The sequence below is a fragment of the Python bivittatus genome, unplaced genomic scaffold, assembly GCF_059951505.1.
Source record: "Python bivittatus isolate LINGU-HERP-01145 unplaced genomic scaffold, Pbiv_v1 ctg000320_np1212, whole genome shotgun sequence".
NCBI lineage: Eukaryota > Metazoa > Chordata > Lepidosauria > Squamata > Pythonidae > Python > Python bivittatus.
The window spans coordinates 12,408,600-12,434,091 of NW_028277052.1; the positions used below are offsets into that span (position 1 = coordinate 12,408,600).

Consider the following 25,492-nt stretch of genomic DNA (forward strand, 5'->3'; position numbering starts at 1 on the left):
TAGGCATTCTGGTGCTCTCCTGTTCTTTCTACCTCAGTCCTACCCTAATGACAGCTGCTAGTTTTCTGAAAGGATATAAACAACTATAATAAATAATGACATAATTTTAAGTACTAAATCAACAACAGCGAAATTCTTTTCCTCACACTTCCCTTCCCGCCCTTTTTTTTTAGATGAATTCCTTGGGTTTCTCTAGTGATGTCTATTGGGCAGCATCTGAAAAATGCTGCACAGTGCAAGTCAGAAAATAATCTATTCACACAAAGCAGATGATCCTATGCCATTCTTTTTTACCTATATATATCTCCATACTAGTTTGTTTAGAAGATTATCTCCCTCACTCCCTGGAAACCATAACTTTAACCCCTTCTGCTCATATCTGCTGCTTTGGCCATAATGCCATTTTGGCTTGTTTCATGAGCACAGAAAAGTTTGAATCAGGAACAGAAAATTCTATGAGCTGCTTTGCAGAAAGTTTAAGTTTTTACTCTGGCCTTCTCCCATACCCATCAGAATCAGTTTCATGATTTAGTCTCACAACCACTTTGTTTTTTTCCATTTTCATTTAATGGTTCAGTGTGAAAATACAAGAGAAAATGTTTGTCTGTAGACTGACCTCAGTTCTACAAAAACCAGAGGGCTTTTTAAAAAAAAATTCATAATGTTTAGCTGTACAGAAATTGACATGCATAAGGAATACTGCCTAAGATCAGGACCACATTATACTTCTTTGTGCATACACAATTACATATGTACACACACAGACAGATGAATACATATGAAGTTCACATATCCTGAGCTGAGGAGTCCTTAATTTCAGCTGCAACTACAATCACACAGGAGCACTTTGGTGTACATCATTTTCACTCAGCTGGTACAACTCCAGGTCAGGCTTCCTATCAATATTTGAGTTGGAGGCCTTTGAAACTGACTGTAGCAAGTTCTACTCTTGTTGCAAAGGCAAATTCTCTGTCTTGCATACTGGGCTTAGCACCAATGGCCCATATGTAGACTTGTGCAGAAGCCCTGTTAAAACCAACGACACCATCTGATTTTCCATAGATACCTTTTAGAATCTCCCTTGTGTACAAGCCCTTTCCCCCCCACAAAAAAATCCACTCCCAGGATCCATAAAGATGTTCCTCAGAAACATTATTTCTTGCAAGATTTTAACAGTATATTGCCAACATTACAACCCCAGACACAAGAGTTAACAAGTTTCCACTTCAGTGCCTGACTTTACCCGTACGCTTTTCAAATTTCCCTTTCAATGTTCAGAAGGTGCTTTTCAAAAGCTCCAAGGATGCAGTAAAAAACAAAAACAAAACTATACATTCTGTTCTTAAGGTTAGGAATTTGCTGCATCCACCAAAAGCAGATCCCTTCAAAACAAAAACAAAACAAACCCAAAAAATTAAGTGATGCCACCAGATGCCAGGAAGAGGAAGAGCCCTCCCCACTCTCTGGAATCTTAACCTTGCACTAATGTTACATGATCCACTTTTCATTTCAGCACAGCAGGGATTACAAAATCCTGACCTGAGTTAACTATATAAAGAACTGTGATCATTGAGAAAAATCCAACACTTGTGGTAAAGACCCCATCAGCATCAGAAAGCTACAACAATATGCATTACAAAAACCATTCATCCTGGGAAATGGGGGGAGGTGAGGAAATATACAAAAAAGCACACAGAAACAGGCCCATTACACGCTATAAAAACAAGCAAAGAACCTGACTTCCGAAATAAACTCACAAAAGTGTTAAAAACCCAGACTCCTCCCACCCACCCAAAGTATTTCATTCTACCCACTCAGTGAGATGCAAACCAATGTCCAACAGGGGCTTAAAAGAGAGATCAGAAAAGAAAATGCACAAGCCCCATGGCAGAATGCTTACTGCCCTTCACAGAATCACAGGAACGTGTATCCAATTGTCTGAACAGTTCTCATCCTCCCTCCCCACTTTGGTTATGGTTCAGTGTGCCAGTCTGGCAGGTGAGGAGCGCGGTGAGGGCAGTCGATCAGCAGACGAAGAGCTGCTCAGGCTAGACTGAAGATAAACTGTCTTGTGAAATAGCTTGTTGCTAAGGAAGACGACCAAGGAAAAGAGGCGTAACTGGAAGTGGCTGAAATACAAGACAACCCCCGTTAGTTTCTTAGCATTTATTAAGATCCCTTTAATTCATGGACATATTCTGCATTAGAGCCTTTCAACGTACAAAATCTACCTAACACTAATTAATGACGTGAGAGGACAGTTCTTGCCATTTTTCTCTACTGCTGAAATGTTTTTCAATAGTGCAACTTTTAGACCTATGTGTTTTGTAACCAGCACAATCTTCTCTGCTTGCAATAACTATCATAGCTATTACGGCAGGAAATGATATACAGTATGATCTGCTTCATTGGGGCATATGCCTTAACTATATTTGTTCTTCCTGACAACAAAATCACCTTTTCCTTCTATTCCTCACTAGGCGTGAAATGCACTCAGTTACTCTAGCATGGGAGTGGGCAACCTCTGGCCCCATAAAGTCTTGCAGTTTTGTAGCCCTCCATATCCCCTCTTTTCATGACTGCTGGGCTATCAATTTTCTGCCATTTCTGAGATAGGGAAACATCTCAAGAACTAAGCTGTAAAATAGGCAGTTAAATAATAAATACCCCTCTTCTTCCCACAGGTGTAATATGGTTCTACCCACTTTGTGGCCCCATAATCCTCCAAAATACTGAATGCAACCCTTACCGGCTAATAAAAGCTTGCCAGGCTTATGTGGAAGTAAAAGACCCTGGCAATCTTCCCAATCAAGATTGTATACAGCAAGCCTATGCCAACTCACCATCAATCATAAATAGTACAGCAAAATGTTAATTTTATAGACCTAATACAGCAAACTTTGGATGCAGGAGACAACACTGAAGTTTGAACAACTTCAAATAACAAAGCCTACTGTTTCCAAAGCGTGTGGACCATTGACATAAATTCTTGAGAGTGTTGCAAATAACATACATAAATGTTACTTTATGTATGTGAATTGTGTATATTTGCATTTAACAGACATTTTCCCCCAGTTAGTCTGTAAAATCAAGAATTTACTGATAACCTCATTTTCAACACCGGGCAAAAATATCTAGTGAGACAATTAAGCAAAAAGAAATGAGCAGTTCAGCAATTTTAGGTAGACGGTAGTCCCTCGGTGGATCTCTCCTGGCTCGCTAATTTGTCAAGAACTTCTGCTGAAAAAGGGTAGGAATACCTACTATGCTTTTCCTGGTGTCTTCGATTCATTGGCGCTGATAATAAATAGAGGAAAAAGAATGGAGAACAAGCAGCCACTGTGGGGGAGAAGGGAGAGAAAATAGATGTAATTCAGGTCTTTCTGCAGACTAAAAAGAGAATGTATAAACTACCAAACAGAGATAGTCCTCGAGTTATGATTGAAATTGGGACTGGGATCACCGTTGCTAAGTGATGCGGTCATAAAGTGCGATGCCATGTCCCAGAGCACAGGGGTGCTGCAGGGGCCTGGGGGAGGCCCTGGGAGGCCTGGCACAGGTCACATGCAAGTTGGGGGGGTGCTTGGTGTGGTGCAAGCTCAGAAAGGCTGGGGAATGAGGCTGCGGGGTGCATGCGATCACAGGGAGGCCAAGGAAAGAAGATGTGGGGTGTGTGCGAGCGAAGGAGGGAAGGAGGGTGCGGTGCGCACAAGCGAAGAAAGGCAGGGGGGGAGACTTACCCCAGTGATTTGCAACCATCCTTGCCTTGCGGTCTTCCTTGCCAGCTTCCCATTGACTTTGCTTGGGGGAAACCAGCAGGGGAGGTTGCAAATGGTGATCATTTGATCGCAAGACGCTTGGCAATTGGCTGTAAGTGTGAATGGATTGCCAAGCACCCAGGTTGCAATCACTACTCCAAGACCAGCTTTTCAAAGACTTTGTTTCTATCGCTGTTTGCTTTTATCACCGTTCTGGGAATTCTCTTTTTCTCCTTCACCACTGCATCTGCACCAACTCTCTTTCCATTAACGCCATACCTACCTTTCCTCCTCTCCCTCCCACAGAAAAGAAAAAGGATGGAATGTCTCCAGTTTCTCAGTAAATCACCTGATAATGTAAGAAGACTGCATTGCAGTGAGAAAGGCCAGTGGTAACCCAAATCCAAAGTAATAAGGCCAGTTCCTTTCAATGTTGGATAATCGTTGATGCATTTCAATTCCTGGCAGGAGAAAAGCCAAAAACATATGGTTAAAGAATTAATGCTGAAACAACAATACTGGATTTCACATTCCAGGAGTTCTGATCCCAATAATTCCTTAGATACGTTAGCATTTTAGGAAGTGTTATGTAAATACACCTTCATCCCACATATCAGTATTTTATTTAACATTGCTGATAACAAAGACCACCAACCACCAGTAGCAGAGAAAGAATAAAATCTACTCTTGATTTTTCAGCTCTGCTTCTGCCATTGGAGAACTCTCCAAAATTCTACCGGAAGAGCGTTATATGGAATTTTTATACATTGGTGCAAAACCATCACAACACTTCAGAACAAAATAAGGGAATTTTTTTTTATTAGTTACACTGAGAATGACAGTGGAAAGCGAGCAGGACTCACCTTTATTAAACCAACGGTATTCAAAGCAATACAGTGAGTAGAGCAGGGACATATGAAGCAGACTAATTAACTGGCCGATGATATCAATAGGAAACAGGCTCACAATCATCCCCTGGGGAAAGCAAGAAGAAATCAGTTTGAGAGATCGTTCCCTTCCATAGAAAACGGAGTTCTGTACCGCAGTACAAAAGCCCAATTCATTAGCCATATTATGAAGAGCCCAAGGAACTAAACAATACTTGATTCTCTTCTCCCCTGGTATGCTCTGCTCCACTCCCATTATTGGGGCACTACTAAAGTTGGATCCCAGTTCCAAACCCAACAAGTCCATGGCCATCATTCTTGGCTAGAACTCAAGGCTAGAAGTCCAGCTATGCACATTTGAACAACAAAACCTGGTCTGTTGTTCCCTCTTGCGTGCCAGGAGGACATGATTCCAAAAACTCTCCATTACAAGTGGCTCTGAAGAAGTGATAGTGTTAAGGTTGTGACTGGGAGAGAACTACCATGTAAATCAAACTGGCTAATGACTTATTTTTAAGATGGCATAATTCACTCCTTTTGGTATTTTTGCTTCAAGTACTCTTTCCCAGTCCTCTCTGCTTTTCCATCCTGTGATCCATTTTTTGTAAGATCTGCTGCATATAGGGTTCTGCATCTGGATGTCCTTCAAATACCGATGTCTATTACTCTTAGTGTCTGGACAGTCTGAGTTCAATGTTTTATTTCAATGTTCTTACCTGGATGAGAAAGAGAGCTTGCAGTAAGAGGTTAAACAACATGTCAGCAATGATTTTACTGACACTGGGGAAAGGCTGCGGCTTCCTTCCTGACACCTCAAATGCCAGATCAGCAATGTCCTGAAAGAGAAATAAATATTTGAGAAACTAATTCTTCAAGACAAGACTCTGTTCTTCTCATTTATTGATCTCCCGTCATCATAATTTAGTTTCAAAAAAGAATAAAAGTTATACACCATTTTGCATAGAAGTATATCCAAAGGTTTTGCATATCCAGAACCATAACTTCCACTGGGAAAAACGAATGTTATTATTCATGTACTTAGGAAACTATAATGCTTATACTGTCCTGAAAATCATCCCAGCTGACTAGTAAGATGCTATTCCCTAGCTTTTTTTCAGATGGAGCCTGCTGTCAGCATACAACTAAGATTAGAGCTAATTAGAAACTTCCATTGCCCACAGATGTTTCTTGATAACTAGTATTCTAGAATCTATTTTAGACACCAATGAGGTACTTTCTTCCAGTTTCATAATCACAACATATTGGTACATAACCACTCAATATTCATTTTATATGGGCTAAATTTGCAGATCAGTATTTATTCTGTGAAATAGCATGCATTAATGTAAAAACTAATATTTGTGTGTGGGGGGGGGAATAAGCAGGTACCAGATGCATATAAGGAAAGTGGCTTGGAGTTTGCAAGTAATAGTACCGATATATCTGGATGGCATAAGGATGGGAAAAACTGAGTCAGATAAGGTAAAATAGAATGTGTGTGCATACAAATAAACTAGCAACACCTTAACCACAACTTTAAAGACAATCACCATGAAGTCAGTAATAATCAGATTTACTTCTGAATAAATAGGGAAAAGATTGCAGTCTTGAGTATCCCTCATCATGTGAAAAAACACTGTACAGTATATCAAGATGTGTTTTATGTGACATAGCCAAGAAGCACTATGTCACGGGGTATCACTTTCCCAGAAAAATTACCTACCTGAAACCAAATGGCATTAACAACTTTACTGAGCACAAAGAGGGGAAGGACCCAAAGGGCACTGAAGATGGACGTGAGGATAAATTCCAACCAAGACCAGACATCACCATGTAATGAGGGGTCGCCTTCCAAAACAGAGACAACATTTTCAACAGTAGTAAGTACAAATGACAATTTAGGTGCCTTATCTGAACTGCTATATCAGAAAAAAGAAAATGCATCTTCCCTCTACAAATCTGGCCACAGGTTGATAATAGATCAGTTAATGTAGACAGGACCATAATTATAGCTTCCTTTCATTCAAAAGTGTTATTTCATCCAACACATTTTTTTACAAAAATATCCTCCTAGATATCGTTCTAATTTTGGCTATCCTTTAAGAAAATGCCTTTGCCACTTTAACGGCTTGTTTATTTCTGGTTCAAAAATTATAGACTTTGCATATCTGAGATGAAGTCAGAGAAAGCATTTCTATTCCTGTAATAAAACTTGCAGCAGCCTGCATATTCGCTGAGTATAAGTATCTGAATGGTGTTCAGCAGGAATCACTTCCAAATAAAACTACCTTAGTATTGGGCGGCTAGCAATTTATTAGTACTTGCTATTTTTTTTCCAAAAATCCCAGAGCAGGAGGAGAAACTCTAAAGGCCCATAAGACAGAAGCAAGAGAAAGTGATGCCCTGATGAAAGTTTGGCTCAACTACAATCATATCAAGCTATGACTTGCTGAATAAACTACAATTGGTTGGATTCATACTTTGTGCTGAAACATAAACAACAGTTTACAACCACAATATTTCAGTTGACACAACACATTAAGCCAAAGCCCAACAAATTTCATTATGGCTTCATGCAATGCTATATATCTAGTTCCTTTGAAAAACTGTGGGAACATGATAGGATCCTCCTTAGTTCTCTTTGTTAAAAAGTTGTAAAGAAGCTCTTTACGTATTCTATACCATTCAATATAATGTTCGACAAAAAAAATTTAAACTCCTGCCCATCAGTTCTTAATTTTTTCTTCTTATGTGATAAAGTGTGTATACCACTTAAGTTTCCCAACAACATCAAAGCATGAAAAATGCTATTGGAGATATTAGCCTTCAGCCTAAAGAATAGATCTCAACTTGTAGTACCATGTGGCAGAGAGTTTAAAAAGACCTGGAGTAGGAATAAAAAAGCTACTTTATCTACACTTAAAGAATGTATGTTTTGACCTTTTCACTCTTATTTGAATGAGATTAGGAAAATAGAGTACCATGTTGCAGTTTTGAAAATGGGGAGCAGGGGAGGAGAGTAGGATAGATTCAAAACAACAAATTGTATACTTGTCCATCATGACATAATTGCCTAATCTAGACACAACGAATTATTTACTTGACAAAGAAGGCTAAATGCCTTAAACAGCAATATACTTACCAATTACATGTGCTGTTGCTGATTGAAGCAGAGGTATGAATACCCGGTAGAACAAGAGGAGGCTAAGCTAAAAGAAAAAAGCAAGAAGGAATAATTCAGTTTTAACTATTCTTTTTTAAATGCATATGCTGCAATGGGGAAAAATTTTTTCCCAAGGTCCACAAAATACAGTTCTGCTGTTTTCTATAGTTGATCTTCAATCCTGATATCTCAGCGCATATTTCTGAATTTCTTAGTGAAATTCATGGTTTTCCCCAAGTACATGCACAGGTAAACGTATGAGCAGATAAGAACATACATTATTATCATGATGAATCTTTACAATTATGACCGCTCCAGCACACACATCCATTCTATGGGGAAATCATAATAGGGAAAAACATAGCAAAAAGAACAGTAAAATGCTATAGACACATGCAAACTTTCCCTAAACTGAAATTAGGGATATACTGTAAAATGCTTTGGATCCACAGCCAAAAAGGCACTTGGAAAAGGTACAGGACCACATGCCATACCCGTCAGTACCTCCTCAAAGAAACTGCATCTTTTCTTGGGCTTGTACAGTACTGTAGTCTTTACAATCCCAGGAAAACATGCATTTGAATTATGAAGATACCAAAAAGTGTGATGAGGTGCTCTGGAATAGGAGTGGGCATCCTGTCAACAGCCTCTTAACTCAAGCATATATTTCCTGGGATTGCATGGCTATTGGGTGAGTCCAGGAAATGATACAGCTTCTTTAAGAAGGCACTGACAGGTACAGTGTTTATACTCACACCTGTTCTGAAGCACTTTTTTGGTCTGATTTAAAGCACTGGTGAATTGAAACACTGCTTGCAGACAGAGACCACGAACCCAACCTTTTGATTAACAACTGAGTTCACAGATCTCATTTGTATCGCAGTCACATTTATCAACCTATTTTGGAATCATAACCTAAAAGCCATTATCGCTAGTTTAATTCAAGAACTGTTAGACATCAGAAGTGTGACTGCAGAATAGTATACGCAGTACTGCTCATTTACCCTTCCAAAAATACCAGATTTAAATTTTGAGAAATCCAAAGCCTGCGCTAGACCTACAGAAGTTAAATTCACAGCAATATAAATTATACTATTGCTACAATATTTACCAATTTGAAGCACCTGGAATTACTTAATTAAAAAGAGAGACAGCTGTGCTATTGACATAAGCAGGGAAATCCAATGTAACAAATTTTCACTTCATTTCCACTGACGTTGCTCCATGTATTTCTAAGCTCTGCTGTATATATACAACCTGGAGATCTAGAGGCATGCTGTACAGCTTGTAAGTAAAAGCCTAGATTCTATGTGGCAAGGTACATTTTGCATATATGGAACACTAGACATCATTTATCATAGTATCCAGAAACAACAAGCATTCAATTAAAAGGAAACCATATGAAATCTCTGTGTGTGCAAACATGCACTCCCCCAGACATACACATTAAACAGGAGAGTTCAAACAAGAACAATTTTCTTTCCATATCTCAGTGCTATTTCTTTAAATCCAGACTCTAAATGAAAACTTAAAATGTACAATCAATAAATAACACAGGATGTAAAATATCCAATATGTCAGTCACAATGACAATCACATAATACTCTGTTCAACACTAGACTGGATGGACAGATGCATTCACGCTGGCTGAGAAATTCATTCAAGAATGAAAGGACTAGAAATTATTCAGCAGCATGGAATTTAGACAGAACTGTGCCTCACAGACATTTTGTGGTAGGCCAACAATTTTATGGCAGTGATGATTAGCAACAAAACAGCACAAGAATAAAATTAGGCTCCATTTGTACACATGGGCCCCAAACCAGTTTATATGTATTAAAAAAATATTGGAGTGGGATATTAAAACATTGGTAGTCCTGCATCTAACAAGGCTAACTATTTAAATCTTAACTAATCCTTATCTGAGAAATGGTAATGATTTCAATCACTATTCAGTTTGTTTCTCAGTTTGCAACATTGTCCAATTATGTAATCAAAGCAAGTCAGCATATTTGCAAAAAGAACAAAGCAACTGTTTCAAATTATGTTGCTGTTCTTTTTTTAAAAGAAGCAGCAAAATATACTTACCCAAAATACACCTCCATTCCATGCACAACACTGAAGTATTCGGCTTACTATCCGGGGTTCACTATAGAAAAAGAAAAGAAAAATGCAAAAACCAAAGCCAACATCTACTTTTAAAACCACAACTATTTAAACACAGAAAGAGAAAGGAGTGCTTCAGACAGGGAAGCAGATTCTTTCGACTGTGTGGCATCAATCTATTTGCAACCATAAAAATGCAAAAACATCAATTTCCAATATCCTAATTAAATTTCAAATTGTTGGGAGCCTCATTTGGAAAAACTATTTTAAAAGTTGGGGTTTACATGCCAGTTTTCCTTCTTTTTCTCTATTATTTGCTAAGCCTATTTAGGCATTCATAATTTAACTATCCAGCATTACATGAAAGTATATGTAGAACTGGTTATTGTTTAGTACCTAAGAGAAATGTGCAGCCTTTTTTCCTTTCTTTTTCACAAAGTAAACCTTTTTTTAAAAAAATGTGCAATTATAACTACAGAAGCTATTGGGCAAGAGACTAAATTTAATATTTATTTATTTATTTATTAAATTTCTCACCCGCCCATCTCCCCACAATGGGGGAACTCTGGGAGGGCGGAGCTGGCGTCGCGGCGATACGGCGGGCGATCCTGGGCTCCCAGGATGGCAGCCGATATCTCCTCCCCCGGTCGGTCCCGATGGACCTAAGCCGTCCCGTAGAGATGGCGATCGCAAAGGGCACGTCCCGCGGATCTCAGGGACGCCGCAAGTCCCAGATTGATCCGGGGAGAAGCTCTTGAAGCCGGCGGAGGAGAGCCAGCCAAAATGGCTGCGAAAGCCGGGACAGCTCCAAAGGAAGAAGGAAGAGAAGGGTGTCAACTGGGTGAGATGGACTTTTACTATTCAACTATTCTTAGAGAACACCTTAAGTAACTTAAAGAGATTTTTAAAAGTGAAGAAAAGTGGATTAAGCGGCGAGATCGAGCCTTATAAAAAAAGGGGGGAAATTTTTTTTTTTCTTTTCAACTTTCCCTTTTTAGTGGAATTGGCAAGATGTTTTTCTCTTAAAAAAAATATATTTTTAACTGGATTGGCTTTTTCTTTTTAATAACTCTTTATCTTAAGCCTTTTTTTTTATTAAGATTTCTTTATTGTTGTAAGAAATTTATACTTTTTGATTTTGAAATGGGGAAAGTGGAGTTAAGAGAAAGTAAATGAAAGAAAGTTACACTGCCATCTAGAGGCTCGACATAGTGCTTTTTTTCTTCTATTGTGACGCATACTCAAGGACCCTGTGCTTTCTAAAAAGATAGTGGGATGTGCATGTTTATACAGGTGCCATCCGTAACTATAAACAAGAAAGTGGAGTTGAAAGTGATTTTGAAAATATTAAGATGGAAAGTTTGAGCTAGTCACAAGAGCCCTGATTAGTGGCAGTAGCTCTTCTTTCTGCTAGAAGCTCTGCTTTGCTCTCCATTCCCCCCTCAGTTGGATTTTTTTAAAGAGACTTAGTCTTTCCCTTCCTCTCCTTTTTTTTTTGTTTTTTTTGTTTCTTATTTTTGGCAAGAACAAAGATAAAGAATCCTTTGACTCAATGAAGGTTTATCAATATAATAAACTATACGAGAAACACAATGCAGAAAAAGATCTTTAAACTATTGAGGATGACTATAAAAAACTGGAAGAAGAGCTGCAGAAATTCCCGCAAAAAAAAAAAGAAAAAAGATATTAAAGCTAAAATGGATTTAATTAAACATAAAACGGGATCAATGGAAAAGGAAGAAATAGTACAAGAAATCAGAAACATTAAACAGAATTATTGTGAGGCTTATAAACTGAGAATTAAAAGGGTTAATCAACTGATAAATGAAGAGGGACAGACTTGTTCTTGGCACTGAGGGTGAGAAAAAGATTATACAAGATTATAATGGAAAATCGTACTAAGAGAATGCACAAAAAGAAGATGTAAAACAATATTGAAAGAAACTACTTCAGATGTTTAAAGAAAAAACGAGGGGAATACAACAATAATGGAACTGACAGAAGCTTCAAAAAGCAGAATGTTTGAAAGGACATTTATTATTGCTTTCTCTTATCCAATAATATAGAAAAAGGAATAAACAGCTAGATATTTTGGGATATTTGAATGAAAAGGGTGAACTCAAAATTATGCAAGCGCTGGAATAAAGTATAAATCTGAGATATATAGTTAAAAATTGTATTTGATTCTAAATGTTCTAAGAGATTAGACATTTATATATGGTTGAATATAGTAACATATAGATTTTAAACTAGAGATATTTTTGTTGAAACATGTAGTGAAGAATCTGGTTAGAACTGTAACCCGGTTAGAACTGTAACTGATATTGTAACTGATACTGGTTAGAACTGTAACTTTTAAGAATTGGAAAAATTAAATATTACTTATGCAGGAGGAAGTTATTGAAAATTATGAAATGTGCAGAGATGAGTTAAAATGAGATTTGAAATTAGAGTAAGAAGATAAGTAACTTGTTTTTATTAATGATTGGATGAGAAAATATAGTAATGTAATGGATTAGGAAACTTTATAATAGAAATTTGATATTAATTATTATATATATACACATATAATCGATAGATGAAAATGTATTACTAATCCTATTGAAAGTTAAAATTTCTTGTAATAAATGATTTTATAGATTAGCTATGAATGATTAATAATTGTTAATTGATAAGTATACAAGTATATTTTGAATAGATGATATGAGAATTTAAGATTATGAAAGGGGCACCAACGAGTTGGTAACTGGTTGACACACGCTATAAAATGGAAGATGCTTTTTTTTTATGCCTTTTTATGGTTTTGTTTGTCCATGTATGTTTTGTGTTTGTTGTAAAAATAAAAAAATATTTAAAAAAAAAAATGGGGGAACTCTGGGCGACTCACGCCAAACATTAAAACCATAAATATATATAAATACATAAAACATCCGTTTAAAAGCATCTTAAAATCTTCATCCCAAGTCTCTTCCTATTAAGAATCCAGTGGCTTCTGGTGATAAAATTAAACAGCTACATGGAACACAGTCAGCCCCTCAAATGAGACCGGCTGGGAGTTCCACATAAAAGAATACTTTAAACTCCTTGTTTAATTCAGCCCATCCAATATAAAATAAAAATCCCTACTAAAGATTGCCTGTTCCAGTTTGTACACAGCCCATGCCATAAGACAGGATTTCTAGGGATTTGCTGTCATCTTGATGATAAAACACTGATGGATGATTACTGATGGCACAAGGCAATTCCCAAGCTTGGTACTCACTTCTCTTGCTTCCTCTCTTCACTTTGGGCTCTTCGTTGGGCAAGCACACTACTTGCTCTTCTTTTTCGCTGCTCTTCCCTTTTTTGCTGGATCCGAGCATCCAGCTTGGAGATTGTGCAGATCCCCCATATGGAATCTTTAATTCCCTACAGACACAAACATTGAAATTCAACACCCAGTATACAAGTCAACAGACTATATACATGTTATGAAAGGGAAAAAACAGAAAGAGTAACAGAAGTGTATATAGTTAAAATTTACATTCAACTGAAGAACAATTAGCCAAGTCCAGAAAGATGTTCAAAGAAGATAATGTGTCTCCCTCCATTTTACTTCCAAATTCCCCTGGAAAAGGGAAAATGAGTCTCAGCTGAATCAGCTAATTGGTTTCCTCTGACATCAAGATAAAGCTGCCAGGGTCACCCTCTGGGGGAGATGGGCGGCATGTAAATTTAATGATAGATAGATAGATAGATAGATAGATAGATAGATAGATAGATAGATAGATAGATAGATAGATAGATAGATAATCAGGAGAAGAAAAATATCCTTATTAGTTCAAAGCCTCTCTGCAAAGAATGAGATAGAATTCGGGATTGTAGCTTTGGAGGTAAGGTAGGATCATTCTTTAAGTGTTCTCATAGAATAAAAATCTCCCTCCATGAAATAAGATAGCACAAGAGAGGAGGAGTGAATGAAACCTTGGGCTAGCAAACCTTAATATGCTAGTATAATATTTGCATTTAAAAGAGTTGCACCCATAATCTCTAAAGCACAATTTATAGAATCCAGAATTTTAGTCATCTACCACTTTGTATAATGTGAAGAATGGATTTTATTCACTTTGCCATTTTTAGACAAACAGCTGTGACTGATTCACATTTCCATATTGCTATCAAGTGGTAGCACAGAAAACCTTCAATTTTATGGATCTAAATTTAGCAGATCTTATATATAACAGATCTTATTGAAATTTCAGTAATAACCTTTGCCCCAAGCAACAAATTACATTCTGAAGGAATGCAAAAATCATAAAGTAAATGACAACAGTTCTGAGAAAGAAGATCAGAGAAAGAAACTCAAAGTCAACTGCCTTGATTCTGTTTGGTATAGGAGGGGGCAGAAGGATATTCTGGCAGGCTTTCAAGATTCTGTTATTTTACCCTATAGCAGTAAAATAGCATTCCCGAAATCCTTGCTTTGTCTGTTTCCTGACCTATCCTACTTGGAAGGGCTGACAAGTCCTGACAGTGTTCATATATTTTACTTACATTGCATACTCATTATGCATGACTAATATCCCATTCAAAGTTTAACATACATTCAGATCCAACACTCCTTGCCTTTTTTGTCTGTTAAATCAAGAGTTTACTGTGACAGATATGAAAAGACAGGTGCTAGTAGCAATTTTGATGCTTGCTATTCTGAATACACCTGAAGGAATTTTGTTCACCTTAGCACAACTCAAATTCTGCAAACAATTCCTAATCCCCAATATGTATGAAAAATGTATGATACAGTAACCCTTTTGAACATTTATTTTAATATTGAATACAAATGATAAATAGTAAATGCGTCAATATCATGACTACAGGTAGTCCTCACTTACCGATCACTCGTTCAGTGACTGTTCAAAGTTATGACAGTGCTGAAAAGGGAGACTTACGGCTGTTCCTTGAAGTTGCGGTCATCACAGCGTCCCCATGGTCATGTGATCGCAATTTAGGCACTTGGCAACTGGCACACATTTATGATGGTTGCAGCACCCCTCAGTCACATGATCGCACTTTGCAACCTTCACAGCTGGCTTCTGACAAGCAAAGTCAATGGGGAAGCCGACAGGAAGTCATGTTGCAGTCACGTGATGTCACATTTAACAACCCTCAGTGATTCGCTTAACAGCTGCAACAGGAACTGATGTTGTGAATTGGTGTGGTCATGTAACGTTTCACTTAACAACTGTACCACTTAGCGATGGAGTTGCCAGTCCTAACTGCAGTCAGTAAGTGAGGACCATCTGAAGCTTCAGAAACCCTGCTATAGAAAGGGTTGCAACTGGTGCAAGCAATGAAAGCTTGTAATAGTAACCATATTTCATTAATTATTAAGTGAAAACCAGAAACTAAATGAAGTATATGTTTACCCTGGCATTTGACTCAAAAACCAAGTGTGGCCCCTAACCCAAAATAGATTATGTACCCCTGTTGGGTTTTTGAAATTTAAACATCTGTTGCCTGCACATTTTCAAGACTGACCTTGAAAGATATCTTAATGAATATCAAAATGCAACCATCCAGGTACTTCAAATGTTTGAAATAAGTTAGGTATTTGCTTTGGATTTTCTTGTTTCTGCTGACTTTTTCTCAAATGAGATGTCTAAGCAACTACCCAGTGATTTCCTAGCCAAGTCTAACACTTTTAAGCAAAGATAAATCAATTAGAATTACCTACCTTCACTGCTAAATTACTTATAATAAAATCATTAAATGTCCCTAGAACTCAAAGTGATTTGTCTCCCCTTTTGAAATGCATGGGGTTTGGGTTTTTTTTTTTTAAGATTATGTAATCATCACAAACAATGCCAACATCATCTTGTCATTAACATAATGGAATCAGAGTTCAGGAACTCCCTCTTTCCATATACTAAGGATCACAGTTACACACACAGATACTACACTTGATCTTAGCCAAAAGGCTGAGAAGCAATCACACAGTTGGAATTAGTAACTGGGATGGATTTTACTTGATAATTACACAAATTGTCCTAGTTGTGAATATAGTCCTGGAGGATCCTGAAACTTCCCTTCTTCATACTGCTGAAGACAGACTTGCTTGATGACAGCTAACATATATGTTAGTGGCTGAAACACTCTGAAATCCAATCTTATCTTAAATGCACTGTCATCTATAACAGCAACAATAAAAGGAACTACTTACCCTGATAAGATCATTAAGGAAGATCTTGACACTATCTGCCATATCTATGCCAGCATTGCCTCGACATCTAAAACTATCAACTGCGAGGTATAGGGAAGAAATGACCCCAGGCCTGTCTCATTGTGAAGACATGAGAAATTGGTAGTCTGACAAAAGAAAAAAGAAAAAGATAACTATAAGAGAAGCAATGAAAACTAATGGTATGATTATAAATGGAGTATGTTTGTCCTGAATCATTCCTAAATTCATATGGATCATATATGGAAGTATCTACAAGATCATACTAAATTCATTTTAGATTTGCTTCTTCCAGACCACACATAAACATCAGTGCTTAAAGACCTTTGCAAATATTTCACCTGCCATAGCAACAAGTAGTAACACAATGCTCCAAATATTCAAGTCTCATGTTTGGGGTGTGGGTGATATATAAAATCATGGCAGAAATATTTGAAGAAGCAATAACAGTTCAGTAGGGATAGTTTCTATTAACCACAAGTGAGACCAATGCACACTCACAGACATGCCAAGCCCATTCTCAGCCCCACTGAGAAGCCAACCCAAACCATTCTGGTCCTCTAACACACTTTCAGTCATTTCTTTCATATTTTACATTATTCATTTGTGTTTCCACAAATAAATAAATAAATAAATAAATAAATAAAAATGTTTATTTTACTTAGCATTCAAGTATTTTTTTTTACAAAAAAGGAACAAGAAGTCACAAAACACAAAGAACCCACAACCAGAATTTTGTCTTTCATCCATCTAAATCTCTTTTCTCTTATTTTCTCAAAGTTGTTACAACAACCAGAGCAATGCTTCAGAGAGTCACCAAAATACTAGTGACCAAAGTAAACCAGAGAAAATATCAAATCAGACTGCAGAAGATGGCAAAGCAGATGGTGACAGATTAGTCTATGAAAAGAGTTCTCCAAAGGAAACAGGCTGGATGCCAATGAAATATGAATAGGGATCTTTTATTAGCAAACATTTAACTGGATAAAGTTTTTCATTTTTAATCTGTGAAGTTAAAATACAATTTAAGATCTTAATCTGACATAATATGCTGGATTTTTTTTTTATACAGGACCATCATTGTACAAATCACTTTACAGACTAATACAAGTGAGGAAAGCCAGAGTTAGATAATATATAGGACAGTACAGAGAATTAGAATTACAGAATTAGAGAGTATATAGAAGGATTGCAAAACCAATTACTTATGTATTTAAATTTAGGTTGCCCTGAGATATTACACCAAACCATCACTGATGTTTAGTCATAGCCTAGAACATTACTGCAACTATCAAGGATGATTTAACAGAATCACAAATCATGATTTGAGGTGGTTTTTCAAATGATGGCTTGTACTTCATTCAGCATAATGAAAAATTGATGCTTAGTGTCTAACCTGACAGAACGACTGATCTACAAAAGAAAAGGGAAAGCCAAGAAGTTGCTCTAATCAATTGTTCACATGTTTGGAAGTCCAAAACAAGCTTAACATTTTGAATATCAAGGTTTAACTTTGCCTGGATTAAACCTAATGATCATGACTCAGGGGTTAATTTCTAGACAAGCACCAAGGAGCAACCTAAGGAGGTATCAAAACTGCTTCTACGGACTAGAACAATCATAACCTGAAGCAAGGTGGAGGGTTTTGTGAAGAAGTTGATGCCAAGACAAAAATTACATTTAATTACTAAATTCAATTAAATACAGGTACTATGATTACTCACAATATTTTCTCTATCATAGGGGATTTGGAGGTCAAGCCTATAGCTTTGGGAAACTAATACAGGGCTCTGGAACATCAGGCTGTGACCCATTCTATAAATCCCAAGGCCTCCTGGCATAAGATTAGCAATATACAAGCAGCTTATTTTCTCATAAATCAATCCAGGTCTCCACAACAGTCATACGGACTGCATAAAGTATAACTCCAATGCATCTACTGAATTGGAGTCAAACCCCTTCCAAATTAACTGTCAAACGTTTCATATTTCAAACCAGAACAACTTTATTTGCATTTGCAGTAATAACACTTAGGTGTTAGTATGAATTACAGTACTAGGTCTCAGAGGTCTGAGACTATTTGTAAGAAAACCTTTCAGTTTCAAAGAATTATTTAGCTTCAGCACTTTGAGATACAGCCTCAAGCAGCCCTAGGCATCACAATATATAAGCACATCTGATTAAATCATGTTACTTGAGAACAGAATTACTACTGTATGGTGATTTCAGTACTCATTCATTGTCTTGCCAATACAGAATTGGTGTTACTTCTAGGATGGTCCTGTGTTTAAAATGTCTGCAATGCAATTGAAATCATGCTTCAGTTTAGTGGTACTATGTCACACACCCAGTACAGTTTCTTGAACATGTTTATCCTGGTCAACTTTACTACGACACTGTCAGAAAAGCCTTTGTGATTCCCCCAATTCCCAGTACAGAAAGATCCGGTTCTGAGAAAATAACATATTAACTAAATTTACTGGGCAAACCTATAGATGCAGCAAAGCTTGAAAAAAGAACTTAATGATTGATAGTGTAGGCTTCTAATTACTGCACTAGCCTCCTCTTGATAAGGAGATTAGCTCAGAAGATTGTTCTTGTATGAAGTGTAACAGACCATCTCTCTCCTGACATCTGAATTGCTTGCCAACAGTGCTGAATGAGAAGGGAAACTTCTTCAAAAGGAGCGGGGAAAGCTTCAAAGTAATGGACCAGAGAGAAAAAAGAGAAGGGAAAAGCTTGGGTTCCACAAAGGATTGGGGTGCAGCAGTGTTGGACTGCAAAGACAGGCTCCAAATTTAAAGGATCTGGGTGTAATATGAGGAAGATAAGAAAATGGCATGGGGAAAAGAAATGGAAAGTCCAATAGAAGAGAATATCAGTAGCTCAGGGCTGAACTGCCAGCACTGATGACGTTACCTGGTTGGGTAATGAAACATTTGCAAGCAAACAACCAAGCTCAGAGAGCACCAAGGACTCTACAGAAATGGAAACACTGTGGGTGATTGGGTATCATCATCATCATCATCATCATCATCATCCAGACATGAAAGCTGGCGGGGTGACTTGGGGCCAGTCCTCTTCTCTCAGCCCAACCCACCTCACAGGGTTGTTGTTGTGGGAAAAATAGGAGGCAGGAGCATTAAGTAGGTGCACTGCCTTGAGTTGTACAAAATAAAGGCGGGATGATATTATGATGATTATGATTATATTATTATTCCTGCAAAGCACAGGAGTGAAAACAGATTAGAGCAGGGGTCCCCGTCCTGGTCCCGTCATCCCCGTCCCGTCATCCCCATGCACCATACGCTGCTGGTCAAGGATCATGAAAGATGCGCCCAGCCCCGCTGGGGAGAACCCGTCTCAGACCCGGCAATGGCAGAAGGGGACACGCCCGGCCTGAGGGGCCACAGCATCCCTGCTGCCCAGCCAGGGCCGCGGCCAGTGGAGAGGCCGGCGAGCGGTGGGCGATGGGCTTTGTAGTCAGGCCCACCGGGAGGACGCGAAGTGGGAGGGAGGGGCGGGCGGCTCTCAGGTCCGAGAGGGGGGAAAGCGAAGCGACCCCGGGCAGGGAAACCCGCAAGCTGCGGAAATCCGAGAGAGACCCCCGAAAGGAAAAGCGAGAGGCGGCTCCCTCCTCCGCCAGCCCTGACGGCCGTCGATACTTGCCAGCCCAGGCCTCCCGGGGTCCGCGACGCCGCGTGGGCCGACTCAGGCGACGGACAGGCCCGCGCGGTTGCCAGCCTTCAGCTCCTCGGGCAGCACCGAGCGGGACGCCACTGCGCAAACGCGCTCACCTCACACGGCTCTCCCCCTTCTTTCTCAGTCTCGCCAGGAGGCAGCGCCCGCGCCAGGGAGCATCCCGGGCTTCGTCTTCCGGAGACGCGCATGCGCCGTCCCGCGAAGGAGGACATGCGTAGTTCGAGGCCGCAAGGAGGCCGTCGGGCAGGCGCGCGCTCTCCTTCTCGCCTCCGACGCGCGTCAGGGCGTTTCAGACCTCCGGAGACCGTGAGAATGGAGCGTGGAAGGAATCCGCCGTGGTGGTTGAAAAGCCACAGTTGTGACCCAGGAAATCCAGCTAGTATGCTAATGTCTGTAAACTGCGGTGAAAGGAAGCACGGCTTAGTATGCTTTATGAACGCAGCTGTCTGTGTGTGTTGGGGGGTCTCCTCAGCCCTATTCAATACAATCGAAGGCTGCTGCTAAGGCCCTTCCACCCTAGTGATTTATAGCGTCATCCAGCCACGTCACAGCAATTTGCATAAGAAGTCAAAATGGCTTCTACCTCTTCGGTTTTCAGTCCCGTTTTATGAATGTGGCTTTTAAAATATCGGGATGAAGCACACGCGTCTTCGCACCTGTCACTGAGTTCAGAAGGCAGGAGGACACTGGAGTGGGACAAGCACATCAGTGTCCCAGTATTTCCCATCATAAACTGCCCACTGGTATGGATGGGACACCGGGCGTTTCCATAGCCAGAGAATGGAGAATTAAAGAGATTGCGTGCCTGCGCCTTTGCGGTGCCTTGACCTGCTCAGACAAGAAAAAGCAAGAACATGATACGAAGGAAGACTCTCTTCTATAAAAAGTCTGCATACATCTTCCCATCCAAGGGAAATAGGTGGAGAAATTCTGTTTCGAGTATCCTAGCAGGAAGAACAACACTTTCTTCTATGTGTGACCTCGAGTTAGTTCTTTCACTCCTGGCGGCTGCCTGGCCTAGTCCGCGCAGTTTTCTTGGCAAGATTTCAGACGTGGTTTGCCGTTGCCTCCTTCCTAGGGCTGAGAGAGAGCAACTGGCCCAGTGTTGCCCTTCATGTTGAAGGCGGGACTAGAGCTCACAGTCTCCCAGTTCCTAGCCTGATGCCTTAACCACTAAACCGAACCGGTTCTCACAACACATTAAACAAATCTTTTTATCATGGGAGTGCATATGCATATAAGTGCAACGCTGAAAATTCAAAAGGGAAGTAGGCTGCATAAAGTGATTCTAAGAACTGTAGCTGAGAAAGCTACTCATTTAACAACAATAAAAAAACTGCACTGCTTTCGAGTCTAGTTCTGAGTCTAGTTCTAAGGGATGAAGCTCACCTTTAAAGGCTTTTGTTTACATTATTTGAAAGACCTGCTTCAGTCATATCTACTTTCCCCATTCTTAAAAGACAGAACAGAGGCCTTTCTCATTATCCTCTCAGAGTTGCTAAGTTGGTCAAAACCAAACCAAAGGAGTTTTCAGTAGTGGTTCCCAATTGACTGAACACTCTAAAACAAAATGCCACTAAATATCTAAGCAAATGGCTTATTTTAACATATTAATCCAGCTGCAATCCCATGCTCACTTGCTAGATTAAAAAATAGGGAGATTAAACATCAGTAATTAAAAAATGCCAAAATTGATTTCTTGACTGGTTTAGTTAAAGTCTCTAAAGTATCCTTTCTAGCATAAATAACATCCATTGTGGTAAATTCAGTTACAGTATAAGATTTAAACAGCTTCCCTGTTTAAAGCCTATCTCTATGAATTAATCCATTGAAAATCTAATTAAAGTCATTTATTTAAATCAGCTTCTATTTTTCCCTTGCTAATTTCAGACATTTATGTATAGGGTCTTAAATCAATACACACTAGTAATTAAACATACTGTGATAGTATTCTTGGATAACAAAGAAGTAACCTCAGGAGCTTGGTTATTTTAAATTAGTTCTTCCCTATAAATCAGCTAGGAAGTAAGTTGGGTACAAAGTAAGATTTTCAACACTAGTTTTGGACTGTATTCTGCAAAATCATATCCTGCCTTTTGAGCAATGTAAGAGATGGTTAAGAAGCAGTAATATTCCAGTCTTACTTTTTATAAGACTGTGAAGACTCTGGAAAGTTTATTGCTTTTAATGGATAAGAAGTTCAAAGGGCATTATCTGTGATAATATGATAAAAGACAATTTTCTTAATGTAATGAACTATTTGCAGAGTGTTTGCATGCTGATGAAATGAGGAAATACTATGTCAAATGATTAAATATAATCTTGCATTATCTTAGAAAAAGCAAAAGGATGGCTAGGTTTAAAATGCTATATATCACTGGACAAAAGTTTTGATCACATTCTGAAAAGAAACAAAGAGCAATGAAATCAAGTACAGTACTCAGCATCAGAGTCAAAAGTTTCATTTCTCAATTTTCAGCCATTAAATTTGTTAAGCTTACAAAAGCAGCATGAGAGTAATTTTCTAGTCCATTAGATAAATGGGCCGTTTGTCCCAATTGCCAAATACAGTGGTACCTCGGGTTATGAACGCCTCTACTAACGAACGTTTCGGGTTATGACCAGCTTCGGCAGGAAAAATTTACCTCGGGATACAAACTCGCCTCGACTTATGAACCGGATCCGCGGCCGTTTTCCCTGCTGCCACGCGGTTGCGGCTTCCTGTGGGCAAGGTTGCGGTAGCAAGGAGACGTTCGGTGAGGCTTGTGGTGTGTTTTGCGGTGTTTTGCGAAGGTTTTTGGTGTGCGTGTTAGCATGGCTCCAAAGAAAATGCAGAGTATTCTGCTAGGCTAATCTGAAACTATAGATTTGCAGGAAGAAACAGCACTTATCTTTGGCTAGATATGCATACTATACAAAACTCTGGTTTACTTGACTCTGACTTATTCAATAAATCATCACCAGCTGGGTTCATACAACCTGTTAATTTAAAAATCATGGTTTGCCAACCACAACAGCAGGATTCACATAAAATGCTAAGCAAGCCCATAGAACCACAACATGGCTTAGGTCAATGTGTCACTTGGTTATCTTCTGTTTACAGTCCCACAATCCTTTGATTCCAGAGTGGTTTCACAAACATCTAGGATAACTACTAAGCAAATGGGTAAGATGCTACAGCCTTCAGTTTCACGGAAAGTTTCAACTATGCCAATCCTCCAAATGTTCTAGAAATCACAGGCATAGTGTGCAGTCGTTGGTTTAATATGACCAATCTTCTATGATCAAGCTGGGGAACTTTTTCAAGGGCTGAAGAAGTGAGGTAATTGTTCATCTCACATGACATGACAAACAGAAGAGTTCTGTCACTTTGGTTTCCTTGTTTACCAATCCTCTCTGGTGTATGGTACAGCCAACCTCAGATGTATTGCTGTCCAGAGAAAACAGAATAACTAATGTCTTAAAAAGCTACTGCCATTGATAGATAGATTTTAGGCAGACACTGTTATAAATTACCCATCTATTTCTGTTCTTTATAAAAAAGACAAAGTCTCATTCTGTAGATTTGCAATGCCACCCATTTGACTAGTTGGGTATTTACCCATTGTTTTGTGACCAAATACTGTCAATAAAATGTGGAGATGGTTGGTTACTTTTTGTACTTAATTATTTGTTATTATTTCATTATATAATTTACTTTATTTGTATACTGCCCATTCTGGAAGTCTACACAACTGATGTTGGTGTTGTTATTGTTTTTAGCTATTTATTTGTAAGGCCAAATGTCTGGATTGCTTCTGCCTACCCTTAATGTAGTCCAGGCCAAATCAAATAGCATAGCACAACCAAGCTACAATTATAACCTTTGAATTTACCAACTGGGTTCACACATTATTCTGAACATGCGGCAGGAGGAGAGGGGCTATATGCATGAAGCACAATCTCATTTATGATTATGCCAAATTACTTCACAAACACACTCTTACATTCTGGCTAAACCTGCACAATGCACTAGCTAGGTTAAAGTGAGATTTGGGAGCTTACACTAATTCTCTTGGGAGTCTCCAAGTTGGTCAAGCACAACCATTTTTCCCTGAAAAAAGATTTCAGATTCCAACAAAGGAAGAAAGAATTTAGCTACCTTCCTTACTGTGTTCTCAGTAAATCTAAGATGATCTTCCTGTTTATAAGGAAGAAAAACCTAGGAGAATTTAGGAAGAAAAACCTAATCTAAAAACCTACTTTTTAGGGGAGTATAATATTCATAGACAAGAGTATAAGGGAAATCCAATGGAATCTCTCCTTGGATTCAGTTTGGTCTTTTTCTGCAAGGAATGCCAGCTCCCCAAATTTCTAATTATTCTGCATCCCAAAATGTTTCCTTCTTCCTGATCTGTATTAATGCTTTTCATGAATATGGAACAGTCTTCCAAAAATGATCTATGGAAATAATACTCCTGAAACAGAATCCAGGGCTGTAAAAGACCCAATGAAGAGCAAGCCTGGTGTGTTTAGAGTGAGAAGCATGCAAGATATTTCAGTGGAAAAGTGATGTGATAAGATCAAGCTTTGCAGTCAAATCTGCAAATCAAGTCTCTGAAGCAATTTGATGTATCTAATCAGGCGCCTTGCAAACACTTTGGAGTGATTTGAAAGCTGTTTGGAAATTCTCATATTTTCCAACTTTGCAGTATCTCAAATGTTATTGAACTTTCATTTCATACATGGACAAAGTAGTGGGTGGGACATTGATATGATTCATACTCTGTTATTGAGAAGAATCTTTATCCAGTGAGCTTCATCACCTGTGCAAACCCTGCCTATCAGATGACTTGCCTGTGCTTGGGGAAGGATCATAGAACACATCAGTTGCCACTGTACTGTACTATTAGTGTCTCACTTGTCTGCTATATTTGTTTAGACAACTGCATGGGAGGAAGGTGAGAAATGCCCACAGGATATTCTGTAAAACATTGGTTACTACCAAGTCTATGAACTGAAGATACATTTAACAAATGTGATATGTAAACTAATGTGGATTTATTTCTTTAAATATAGTTACCTTAATAAATGTTAGTACCTGGAAAACAACCTAGATTTAATACTTTGAAAAAATTATCATTATCGTCTCTGTCAACATTTTGTGGGAGCAAGCATCCCCATCCTGTTCTTGGAACTGAACTATAATTTTCTTGAAGCTTACTTACATTTGAGGCTGAGAAAAGAGTAGGAAAAATTCCATTATAACAAAATTGTGGAAGAAAGGAAACTCGGATTTGAATAGTAAGTAGATAGACACAGATAGAATAGATGGCTTGATATCCTGTTCATTGGCAGTTGATCTTTTATGTAGAGAATGACTTCTGCTAGTTTGTAAGAAAGCCTTTTATCTAAACATCTCGAGTCTTTGAAAAAATGGTTGTTGGCTAGTTTCTGAGTACAGAGCCGAATACAGTATCTGAATGAATCAAAGTTGGCCCTACGTGAACTCAGACAATACTCATACTTGGATCATGATACTAGAGAAGGTTAGTATGTTAACCCAAAAGGGGTCTAACATCAAAAGGGATCTAACCGTTTTTTTCTTTTTGTTTGTACGTGTCTTTTACACGTTTTCCCATTTTTTACTATTTCTGCATATGATTTTTTTCTTTTTTGT

At 38.6% G+C, this 25,492-nt stretch overlaps 1 protein-coding gene and 1 pseudogene across 1 annotated transcript; both read right to left on the reverse strand.

Annotated features, from left to right (window-relative positions):
* Positions 1-541: 541 nt before the first annotated feature.
* Positions 542-19,993, reverse strand: EI24 (EI24 autophagy associated transmembrane protein). Its single transcript, XM_088139121.1, has 11 exons — positions 19,801-19,993; positions 16,114-16,259; positions 13,177-13,322; positions 9,897-9,957; positions 7,788-7,854; positions 6,369-6,493; positions 5,362-5,481; positions 4,622-4,733; positions 4,108-4,219; positions 3,265-3,339; positions 542-2,129 (listed from the first exon to the last, which is right to left on the reverse strand). The coding sequence occupies exons 2-11, from the start codon at positions 16,153-16,155 to the stop codon at positions 1,979-1,981; spliced, it is 1,011 nt and encodes a 336-aa protein (XP_087995247.1). The 5' UTR covers positions 16,156-16,259; positions 19,801-19,993; the 3' UTR covers positions 542-1,978.
* LOC112542837 (U2 spliceosomal RNA) lies at positions 15,729-15,883 on the reverse strand (annotated as a pseudogene).
* Positions 19,994-25,492: the final 5,499 nt, after the last annotated feature.

Bases quoted from the DNA above. Each gene is read 5' to 3' on its own strand.
- EI24 (XM_088139121.1), bottom strand. From the start codon at position 16,155: ATGGCAGATAGTGTCAAGATCTTCCTTAATGATCTTATCAGG. The intron at 7,855-9,896 runs GTAAGTATATTT...TTTTTCTTTTAG, and splicing joins GGAATGGAGGTGTATTTTGG to CTTAGCCTCCTCTTGTTCTA. The intron at 4,734-5,361 runs GTAAGAACATTG...TGCTTTCCCCAG, and splicing joins AAGCTCTCTTTCTCATCCAG to GGGATGATTGTGAGCCTGTT.